The sequence below is a fragment of the Gymnoscopelus braueri genome, assembly GCF_963280865.1.
Source record: "Gymnoscopelus braueri genome assembly, chromosome: 13".
Classification (NCBI taxonomy): Eukaryota; Metazoa; Chordata; class Actinopteri; order Myctophiformes; family Myctophidae; genus Gymnoscopelus; species Gymnoscopelus braueri.
This window is the reverse complement of record NC_137615.1, coordinates 9,394,861-9,406,731: the sequence shown is the minus strand read 5'-3', so window position 1 is coordinate 9,406,731 and position 11,871 is coordinate 9,394,861. Positions and strand designations below refer to the sequence as shown.

The following is an 11,871-nucleotide window of genomic DNA, read 5'->3' as shown; positions in this document are numbered from 1 at the left end:
AATTCATGTGCAACATCTTGCATGCGTGGCTGTGGCTTCACAGTTTTCCTTCGCAGTGTCTGTAGGTCACGGCCTGGAGACCCCAGGGTCTCCAGGGACCCCTAAGGGGGGGGGGGGAAGACCCTCTGGGTTTTTATTTTTATTTTTTTTATCCCATGATTTTGTACCCCCAAACGACATTTTCTTTGGGGGGGGTAGGGGGGGGGGACTAGAATTCTGCCCGCGTAGCGGGCAGAACTTCTAGTAACAATACAATGGCAGATTCCTGCAAGCAACGTGTTCGTACGATCCGAAATACATTTAAGGAGAAATATTGAAGAGAATGTTGGGAGCTTATCTCCCTGTTCAGCTGAAAACGACTGTCTTTGTACGTCATACACAGAACAGCGAGGCGGCAGGATGTGGCATACCTTGAACAACAGACAGATAAGGAGCTTTGTATGTTGACACCAGCAAATTCAGACATGGTATATGGACATGGTATAATGGTATATTTTTTACCATTTATTCTACTTGTGACATGAATTAGTAAACCACCCGTTCTCTCGTGTGTCTAGCTTTGTGTGATTAGCTCCTCTAGAGATGCCTGCATTGTTTGTGGAAGGAGCTAAATACATGAGAGAGGGTGTTTTGCTAAACTAAGTGATGCGGTTCCTCCAGTCAATCCCCTTCATTGACTTTCTTTATTTCACCTTATTTATTCAGGAAGGTTGAGAGCCAGCTCTCTTTTCCAATGACGCCCTGATTACAGTAAACATGGCATACAATTTTAACACAAATAAATAAATTACAAGATAATAGACATTTCAGAATTTCAGAGGACTGCAAGTACAGCCAAGATGTTTTTTGGTCACTGCACGTAATCCTACGGGCTGGGGCGGCACCTGTCAGCGGGTAGTGTTGGGTGGGAGGAGTAGAAAGAAAGCCCTACGTCCTCCTGGAGGGGGCTCCTTACTGAAATGTCTGTGGGGAGGAATCACTTGGCATAACGACTAAATTGGGGCGAAAAAGAGGTAAAAAATTGTCTACTCTAAATTTAGGAAAAGAAAGAGAACTGATTGTAGACAGGTCCTTTGTATGGTTTCACTCACCCCACCCCCAGAGATGACCCCAGACCTGAAGGGATCGCAAGGGATCTTTAGTCATGACGACCAACACGTGTAAAAATGGGAAGAGAGTTTATCGTGAAATCAGTTGTGTGACCATGTGTGATGATTCTCTTCTGCTTTCTGTTGTCACGTGGGGAGCAGCTCTGCTCGTTGCGCCGTCACATCCGCCCCCTGCACCGCCAGTCCCTGGCACAGCTGATGAACGGGCCCATCCGGAAGAAGCTGGGGCATCATCCCCCATAACGTGACCTGGGGAGGTACAAGGCCATGTCTCTTTATTATCATCTTGTCTTCCATTTTCTCTTGTTATGCAGATGGCATAGTATATATATGAAGCAGTGTGTATTTGATATCCATATGAAGCAGTGTGTATTTAATATCGTTGCTGTGGGGCAAAAACCTTGTATCTCCATTATTTGACATATTTTCTTAACCCATTAAGACCTGAAGCCGATTCTACAAATGTCTTCTAAATCCCAACAGTTTTCTGAAAAACATACGTTTCTATTATCAGTGGTGCTCTAACTGTTTCATGTCAAGGGCCCCCAAAATTATATTTATTTGGCCGCCGACCCCCATCTCAAAATATTATGTTCTAGGGACCCCCAGAAGCAAAGATTTTAGTTTAATTTTTTTTCAAAGATTTGCACACATTTTCACGATTTTTCAAAAATAGCAGATATACAAGCTCGTAGCGCGGCACCGAGTGCCGCGCTACGAGCTTGTAGATCTGCTATTTTTGAAAAAATAGCCAAAGTGTAAAATAATGCTTTTTAGCTCAAATCAAAAAGTGACACCGATGCGTTCCAGGTCTTAATGGGTTAAATTAATGCCCTACAGTACTTTGTCATACTGCAGTGTACACAAAAGTGGCAGAAATAGACGATCTACAAACTCGGAATGTATTTTGAGCTAGTAGATCAGCAATTTTTTTTAAGTGTTCAAGTTTGTCAGTGGATCTTCTGAACATTGAACCAACCAAAGTGTTAACAAGAGCTTGTGACTAAATAATAACTACATTGGATCCATTGGAACACAGAGGTTTTCCCGCCCGACAGTGATTATATGCAGATGGTACATGGAGCTGTGTGTGTGTGTATATGATATGCAGATAGTATCTGAATCGGTGTAATAGTAGAGCAGTTTGTTTCTCAGTTCTTCTCATCGAACGTTTCAGATTCATGCCTGCTCTCAGGTTGCAACACTGCACCGTTCTTCTCTGTTGATGAATTTAAAGTCCAGATGAAATGAAAACGGCCCTTTTCAACCCTTTAATAGATCACACCCCTCCGGTGATATAGTGCACCTGTTTTAACGATGTAGGCCTCCCCTTAAAACAAATATGACACGTGCATATGTAGGCTCGAACCAACCAATATTGTCATGGCATTCACCCATGGCATTCACGTCTTCAACTTTTGTAATTCTGTTTGTTACAACACGCCCACTTTTCAACGTCTGAAATCAGAATTCCTCCCAAAAGTTATGTCTGTTTCACACTGAAATATGTCGCATATACAGAAGTTAGATGCTACGATTTCATGTGGACTTTAAAACTTTGTTATTCCTTGCTTCCTCGTAGTGTACCTGTCCGATATTGTCACATTAACCCCCCCTCCTCCCCGTGTGTGTGTGTAGCCCAGGCTGAGGAGGTGTTCAGCAACATGGCCGGAGACTTCATGCGTCCCGTCATAGACATTGTTGATCGTTTGCTGGACGCTGGGGTCAACGTTACCGTCTACAATGGACAGCTGGACCTCATAGTGGACACCATGGGTATTGCATTTCTATGTCCAACTGTATCCACGTGGTTGTAGTAAGGTGCTGCACACCAAGGTAGCCAAGCAATCTGATTGGTCAAAGATACATTTCCAACCGTATTGTTGATTGCAGTTAAACGTGGTTAGCGGTGCTTCATTTGGTGGCCGTGCAAATGCTTGGGAGGTAAACCCCAAACCTGGAGTATAGGTAAACATGTAATATTCAACAAAAAGGTTGTCCAATATATATATATTATTCAAGACAAAGTTTGATGTCTTGGATAACAGGAAGGCCAATATCAATGCAATATCACTTGCTACTCTTAAATGGTCAATAAGAGTGCTTATCTTACTGACTTTAAGAGTAGTGCTTGAAATGTTCATGCATTCAAAATGTGGTTAAAAACGTAAGCATTACAGAATTAGTAACATCTTTAACACTGTACATGATTATCTACATTTAAACAGAGGAGGGGGGGGGGCAAAAAAAAGAAAATCCATAATAGTTCTGACTGTGCGAAATGGACTATCCATATTGCATTGCCTCCGTCTTACCAAGTCTGCTTCTGGGTACTTTCAAACGTAATTATCTCGTACCTGTTGCATCACTGCCATACTGGGGAACTTCCTTATGACATTATATAATTAGACCAAAAGCATTGACGATGGACAATGACTGCATCACCTTAATCAGGATCAAATGGAATAGAATATGCTTTGAATGCATTGTGGCGCTCCATCTCTATGCTCTCAGGTCAAGAGCTGTGGGTCAAACAGCTGAAGTGGGCAGGGCTATCGGCCTTTAACAAGATGAGATGGACAGCACTGGATGACCCCGCCTCCCCAGGCCTGACCGGAGCCTTCTGCAAGACCTACAAAAACTTCTCCTTCTACTGGATCCTCAAAGCAGGACACATGGTAAACAGTGCTGCAAGAAGAAATGCTCATTGTTTTTTTACTCAAGTAAATGTAGCAGTACCATAATGTAGAAATGATCTGTTACGTAAAAGTAAAAGGCCCCGTACTAAAAATGTTGCTTGAGTGAACGAAAAAAAGTACCAAAGTTGAAAATGGTCAAACTTTAAGCTCACAACGCCTCATTGTAGTTTGGTTATTTTTGAATAGTAAGCCTTGAAGAGCCATGTGGCCGATAGGGCAGGAGCCTATCACTTATTACTGTAGCGTGAGGCAGCTTGATGTACAAGTACACCCCCTGGACATGACGCTAGTATGTCACAGGGACTTACCCCCAATCCAACTCTTGATGCTGAGTGCCAAGCAGCGAGGCCCATTTTTATAGTCTTTGGTATGACCCGGCCGGGGATCGAACCCCGACCACCCAACCTCAGGGCGGATACTCTTAACCACAAGACCATTGAGCTGATTTTCGAATAGCCAATGTATAAAATGGGTCCTATGTGGTTAATGCATGTTTTGTAGTAATAATCGAAATCTGTAATGATGATCTAAATCTGCAAAGTAACTCGGAACTAAAGACGATTGAAGTGGGAGTAAAAAGTACGATATTTGCCTCTGAGGTATAAGTAGAGTAGAACCATATGGTATTGAAACAAGTTACAAAGTACAGTAACTGTACTTAGTTACTTTCCCTAATAGACATCTTGAAGAAAGACAATTTTACATGTTCCAATGTGGAACTAAGAAACATTTGCATCTTGGTCATTTCCTTGGGCACTTTAAATCTGCCTTTTCCACCTCAAGAACATCTCTAGGCTCCGCCCCTCACTCTCCGACTCTGTGGCTGAGACCCTCATTCATGCTTTTCTTACCTCCCGTCTGGACTACTGCAATGGAGTCCTGTTTGGGCTCTCAAACAAGTACCTGGAATAGGCTCCAGTATGTCCAAAAGTTCAGCTGCCAGAGTTCTCACCCTGCACCAAGCCTTGGCAGCACATCACCCTACTACCCGTAAACAACTGCACTGGCTTCCTACTCCATAAAGCGACTGTCACGGACCCTGCGGTCCACAGACTTAGACCTCCTCTCTGTCCCCAAGGCAAACAAGCGAACCTTTGGGGACAGAGCCTTCAGTGTGGCAGCCCCTCCCCACCCTGTGGAACTCTCTCCCAATAGGATGATGCTCCAACAGTGGACTCTTTTAAAGCAGCCTTGAAAAGACACTTATTCTCTCAGGCTTATGGCATATAGTTGTTTGTTGTTTTGTTTGTTCATTTGTCTGTTAGTTGTTCATTGTTTTTGATGTAAAGGGTTTATTGGGTTGATGAAAGGTGCTATATAAATTCAAGCTATTATATGCATCACTACAACCAATTACTCAAATTAAATGTGATAACTTTTTGTTTTGACAGATTCCATCAGACCAGGGCCCCATGGCTCTACAGATGCTGAGGATGGTGACACAGCAGGCCTGATCTCTCACGTCTCACCGATGGCAGCTGGAATGCCTTATGACAATCACAAATCAACGCTCTGATCAACCAAATTGTCACGTTTAATCACATCCTTTTTAAATTGTTGCTGTTGGAACAATAAAGCCATTTTCTTTTTGTAAATGCTGCCGGTGCCTATTTCTCCTTGTTCAAACCAATCTGTGAAACACACTCATTTCATGATTTTTGAAAGAAGTGACAGAGGATTTTGCCAGGAGATAATTACTAAGTATTAAAGTCGATATGGAGCAATATAATGAGCCTTCATCCAATGTCTTGACTGTGGAACCTCACACGCTGTTCTGGTTACAAGTTGTACTGTACACGTTTGCAAGTCTGGCTGTTGGTTGTTGTGAGCAGTCTTGGCTCCGTCTTTCAATCCATTTCCCCATGAATCTCCCTCTGTTGCAACAGTGATCAACCTACATGAGAACGCTGCAGGACCTGGAAAGCATCTGTCATTTTAGCCATATAAATATAGCAACATAGGTTTTTTTCAGAAAACTGTTAAGATTTAGCAGGCATTTCGTTGCTGTCGGGCGGAAATCCTCTCCATCTTTTTTTTTTTGTTGTAAATTAATGCCCTACTTGATCATGCTACAGCGTCACACGTACCTAAAGTAGCAGATCTACAAGCTCGAAGCGTGGTGTTTTGAGCTCATTGATCTGCTACTTTTGCTACTTTTTTTTTAAATCCTGAAAAGTAACAGTTTTGGACATGAGGTCCTCCGGTCTTAATGGGTCAAAGCCATGCTATATGGACGGTGCCATTGAACAATCAGAGGCTGCAGACAGGGCTTGTTTTTTTTCTTCTTCTCTGTGGCAACTCGTACAGCGCTTCCTCAGGCTGGTACAAAACCTGATTCCTTTGGTAAGATTGGCTGATCGTAACTCCATCCATGGCCCTAGTCATAACCTTAACCATCTCTAGTCAAAACCTAACTAGAAAGGTGCGCTCCACCTGAATGGGCCTGTCGGGGCCCAGGCCCACATGGATGGATTATATAAAGGGGCCCTTCATTATCTCCTGGCAGAGATAATTGGTGGGGGCAATACACTGAGTCAGAGTAAGTCCTACCTCAGACAAAATTCAGAGATGGAGGCAGTTGGCCTCAGCAGACCTGAGGGCCTAGAGGCCTACCAGTGAAATTGGTGTATTTAATCACAATTTGGAACAATTGGTTTATTTATTTTTGCAGGGAAAATGCGCGTGAACATGACTATTCTGTAATGTCAATGTGCCATATTTTTAGCCAAAAAAGTCTGATTTTCATTTGCTGTCCCCTGGGCAATCTGTTGTACATGCTCATGAACTTAAATTATAGCATAGTTTTAAGTGGTGACCACTTGAACTGGTTTAACCAGCAAGGGGACCCAAATAGCACCTTTTTTTATATGATTACAACATATGTAAAATGGGATCCTAATTAAGAATATCGAGAACATCAAATACATACATAATAGACAGGAAAATATGAATACATGTTGCATAGTTAATCAGACACACACGTTTTGCTGTATTGCCGTCCCATAATGCAGTGGTCCTTGAGGGAGTACCAAGGGGGTCCCCAGCTAAATGAGTTAACAAGAGCGTCACAATCATTTTAACCGCTTAGCTTTGGCTATTCAAAAATAGCAGATATACAAGCTCATAGCGCGGCACTCGGTGCCGCGCTATGAGCTTGTATATCTGCTATTTTTGAAAAACCTTGAAAAAGTCTGCATATCTTTGTAAATATTTATATATTTTTTAAAGCGAAAATTAACTGATATCTTTGCTTCTGGGGGGTCCCTCCCTGGCACAAAACATTTCAAATGGTGGTCCGCGGGCCAAATGTATATCAATTTAGGGGTCCTTGGCATGAAAAAAGGTTTGAAAACCACTGCCAGAAATGATTTCCCAAGCAGACAAAACTTGAGACTTTTTGTCCCCTCATGATGTTTCCACCCTCCGCTCCTCGGTGTAGCTGAGGCTGCGTCTCCCCCAGTGGCTCTCCGGGACCACGAAGCCCTCCCGCGTCACCGGCTCCACCAGCAGCTCCATCAGGCCCGGGGGCTCGGCCACCGGCAGCTCCGTCACCCTGAACAGGTTGGAGTAGGAGCGGCCCACCAGCACGGGCTGCCGCCCCGGGGGCACGCGGGGGTCCGGCCCCCGCAGACGTCTCCAGTACACCTTGAAGTAGAGCCATATGAAATCCATGTTAACGGAATCGCGGACGGAATCGCGGAAATGACCAATAAAAATGGAATTGGAATAAAACGCGGAATATTGCAGAATTTGGAGAGAAAAAAAATATTCGCGGTAAAAAAAAATTTTTTACCGCAAATTTTTACAAATCCATGGGACACCACCACTTTGCATGGCCACATCCTACTTTATAAACAATAAAATCCACGTAGAAATAGTCTTAGAGACGATAGAAATAATAATACATGGGCGACGCCATTTTGCGCATGCTCAGACCGAATTCTTTTGGGAACATTTTTGCGTATAACACAACAAGGGCCATTAGCGTCTGCGCAGTTGAAACGTGACGTGAGCAGACCTGATTGTATGGGTAACACAATTAACACACGTGAATTAAAAATAAACTCTGATTAATGTTGTTAGTGGTGTAAAAAAAAGCAAAATACAGAATTCAGAAATATTAAAATGGAAAAAACAGAATTTGGGAAAAAATAAAACGGAATTGGGGAAAAAAATAAAACGGATTTCATATGGCTCTAACCTTGAAGTGACGCACCAGCCGGGCCGGGTAGCTCCAGCGCAGGGTGGCGTTGAGGAGGAGGCTGGTGGCGGAGGAGGAGGAGGGCGACGACGACGACGCCGGGGAAGTGCTGCCGCCGGCGACGCCCCGCAGCCAAACCACATCGTAGACGCAAACGCCCTGGACCGACTGAAGGGGCGCCGACAGACTGGCCTCGTCCAGGACCTGACGGGAAAAAGAGCAAGACAGAGTAGATCACTTCCCCGAATCGGTGGTGTAAAGTGTCACTAAGTACATGTACTTGGGTACAGTGGTGGAAAAAGTACTCAAATTCTTTACTTAAGTAAAAGTATCAATACTGCAATATAAAAATACTCTGTTACAAGTAAAAGTCCAGAATTAAAAATTTACTTGAGTAAAAGTACAAAAGTATTGGCATCAAAATGTACTTAAAGTACCAAAAGTAAAAGTACTAAATATTTGAAAATAGCAGATCTACAAGCTCACAACGCGTCGCGATGCGACGCGTTGTGAGCTTGTAGATCTGCTATTTTCAAATAGCCTAGGTATACAATAGGGCTAAAGTGGTTAATGAATGTTTCATTATATCATAGTTTATATCTGAAAAGTAACTAGTAACTAAAGTTTTCAAATAATTGTAGTGGAGTAAAAGTACAATATTTGCCTCAGAGATGTAGTGGAGTAGAAGTAAAAGTATTGGAAATTGGAAATACTCAAGTAAAGTACAAATACCTCACAGTTGTACTTAAGTACAGTACTTGAGTAAATGTACTTAGTTACTTTCCACCACTGAAAAAGAGCAAGACAGAGTAGATCACTTCCCCGAATCAGTGGTGTAAAGTGTAACTAAGTACATGTACTTGGGTACAATTGTGAGGCATTTTTTACTTCACTGGAATATTTCCAATTTTCAATACATTTACTTCTGCTTTACTACATCTCAGAGACTACTGTTGTACTTTTTACTCCACTACAATTATTTGAAAACTTTAGTTACTTTGAAGATTGAATATTATTACAAAATATACATTAACCACTTCAACCCTATACTTTGGCTTTTTGAAAATAGCAGATCTACAAGCTCACAACGCGTCGCGAGTGGGTAAAAAATTATTGGCTACTCTAAAATAAAAAATATATATGAAGTTATTTGTTGTGGGGGAATTAATGTGTTATGCCATATAGTGTTGTATAATTTATTTTGTGTTCAACCCCCTGAAGGAAAGGGATATCAATGGGCATCACCCTCTATTGTCTACCCACATTTGAGTTGGTTTGTGATGCCAAACTTGGCGTTGTTTACATGTAAAGGCTTTTTTGTCATGGCTTTTCCTTCCAAGCAGAAAACCACTGGTCATCATACAATATGTAGGCTGCTATAGGCTGCTATAGAGCACCAAAGTCTGACGTCACTGCCACTAGACTGCCACTAGAGGGCCTGTTCCACGGGTTCGTGGCTTTATTTTTTGTGTTGAAATCCCCATTTGGGAATCTTAGATCACGTCATATAAGAACTGTGTTCCAAACATAAACACACCACCCTGGCGTTTTTGTCAGGGGGGTGGCTCTGCATCGTTTATGATATTCATTCATATTTGATACAGCCTGTTTCTGGCGAAAATGGAATTAATTCTGCCTTAAAAGTCTTAAGAACTACTACTTCCGGGTCTGAAATCACTGTCCCCACAGCAGCCGCGTTCATGGGAAATGTAGTCTTTGGGTTGTTTGACTCGTTTCTAGTGTTTATATTGTGTTACTCTTTGGGTAAATGTGTACATGTACACCTTCAGTCGATGCTTCATATCCATACGAGTAAAAACGCCAGGGCGGTGTGTTTATTTTTGGAACACAGTTCTTATATGAAGCGATCTAAGATTCCCCAATGAGGATATCAATACAAAAGGTAAAGCCATGAACCTGCGGAAAGCGCCCTCTACTGGCAGTGACGTCAGGAATTCGGTGCTATATACTAATTATTATTATATAATGTCAAGTGACCTCACCATGAACTCTCCCACTCGGCAGCTGAAGGGCGTGTCCTGAGGTTCACCCTCCCGCTGTATGATCACACACACCTCCCTCAGTGCACAGCCAAGCAGCTCCAACTGGGAACACCTGCCCACAGCGCCACCCACAGGACACACAGATTAAAAGTTCTCAGTCAGCGCGACTGATTTGAAGGGATAGTTCACCATAAAAATGTATTATTTCCTATGGATTAGTCACCCCATGGAGACTTCAATTCATGGATATTTTGTTGTTTTTGTCGAATTCCTAAGCCAATAATTTGATGACCAGCGGACCGGTAGGCAGCGGTTCCGGTAGGAGACACAAAGGAGACTCTTTGTGTCTCCTACCGGAACCGCAGCCGGTCATCAAATAATTGGGACAAAAACAAACAAAATATCCCATGGGAAATAGCCGATCTACATTTTAAAGTGGCCATACTAGCAATATGTTCTGAAGCATCTTATGAAATCTTAATCGTCTCGGATATTCAATTTAAAAGCAACGGTTATAAAGCCTCGCGCTGTCGATTTCTTCACCTGGTCGGCAGTATGTAGAACAGCAGGATTACTAAAACATCATAATGTTACATACTGTGCTAATTGTTTAACTGTTAATTGTTGAGTCAGCGCTAGTGTGGCGGGGCGGGCTCCTTTCACACCGTTTCACAAGAGAGATCGTCGTGAGATTTTATTTTGCTTTAAACCTCCCTATCTGCTCACAGATGCATCGGGCGCCACCCCATGTTTGATATTTTTAGGATTTCAAATCTGGATCATTACGTTACTACTGTCCTGACCCTAGAGTGGGACCTGGGGGTCCTTGGATTTGCGAGCAACCACAATAGCTGAAAGAGACAAGTCTACAAGGAGACAGACATGAAACGAATGAGGGGACGTTTGACATGGCGACCACAAAGAAAACAACCTGTTGTACAGGTGCGTTAGAGACAGCGGAGAGATGGAGGAAAGACTTGTCGATATATACGTGGCAAAGCATTACAACAGCCAGTTTAACTGGCTCCATGGGATGAGGTGGTAATTTGCTCTGCCGGGCACAAATAATCATAATATCCTGTGTGATGCACCATTACTTTCAAATCTTGTACTCTTGTGCATGTTTGAGATTAGAAGATCTGTTATATTTCTCCCTATGTGTGTGATGCAATCCAATCTCAAAATCAGCTGGGATCTTTAAAACTCCAGTAGTGCAAGCCAAGAGGAATGCCTTGTTATTACATATACTGGGTGGATCCTGACTGAGCAAAATGTAAGTGTAAAACCAGTTGAGCAACGCTAGTTTTGAGTCATGTGTTGTGTTCATGTTTGCCGTTGTAGTCAGGATCTCCCTCGGATACTTAATATGATTTGTGGTCCATTGTTGACTGGGTGTTCTGAATGGCCCAGTGGAGGAGGTAGGAGATGGTACAGTAGTTGCTCAGTGACTCACCTGACAGTCCAGCTGTCTGGATTCCACTGACCACACCTTTGAGAGAGCTGTTTAACCAAGTGGTGGTTGGTATCCAGAACTCTAGGAGACGTACTGGTGGCTGCACACGCACGCACGCACGCACGCGCACACACACACACACACACACACACACACACACACACACACACACACACACACACACACACACACACACACACACACACACACACACACACACACACACACACACACACACACACACACACACACACACACACACACACACACACACACACACACACACACACACACACACACACACACACACACACACACACACAAAAAATGTACGTGTGACTTTCACTGCATCTCTAACCGGATTCCAGCACATATCGTCTCAGGTCGGGTGGAAACCTCATATGTC

General features: G+C 43.0%; 2 protein-coding genes across 3 annotated transcripts in view; one reads left to right on the top strand and one right to left on the bottom strand.

Annotated features, from left to right (window-relative positions):
• The window catches only part of scpep1 (serine carboxypeptidase 1), a 12,838-nt gene extending 7,431 nt beyond the window's left edge, over positions 1-5,407 (top strand). Inside the window, 6 exon segments of the mRNA XM_080447140.1 lie at positions 1,251-1,255; positions 1,257-1,334; positions 1,336-1,366; positions 2,748-2,885; positions 3,624-3,787; positions 5,200-5,407. Of these exon segments, the coding sequence (XP_080303266.1) occupies positions 1,251-1,255; positions 1,257-1,334; positions 1,336-1,366; positions 2,748-2,885; positions 3,624-3,787; positions 5,200-5,262 (479 nt within the window). The 3' untranslated portion in view covers positions 5,263-5,407.
• Positions 5,408-7,210: 1,803 nt separating this feature from the next.
• Positions 7,211-11,871, bottom strand: part of engase (endo-beta-N-acetylglucosaminidase) — a 22,722-nt gene continuing 18,061 nt past the window's right edge. For both annotated transcript variants that reach the window (XM_080447128.1, XM_080447129.1), the window contains exons 12-15: positions 11,466-11,565; positions 10,013-10,124; positions 8,010-8,213; positions 7,211-7,453 (exon numbers count right to left, since the gene is read on the bottom strand). In XM_080447128.1, the coding sequence (XP_080303254.1) occupies positions 7,214-7,453; positions 8,010-8,213; positions 10,013-10,124; positions 11,466-11,565 (656 nt within the window). In that variant the 3' untranslated portion in view covers positions 7,211-7,213. The remainder of the gene's footprint in view (positions 7,454-8,009; positions 8,214-10,012; positions 10,125-11,465; positions 11,566-11,871) is intronic.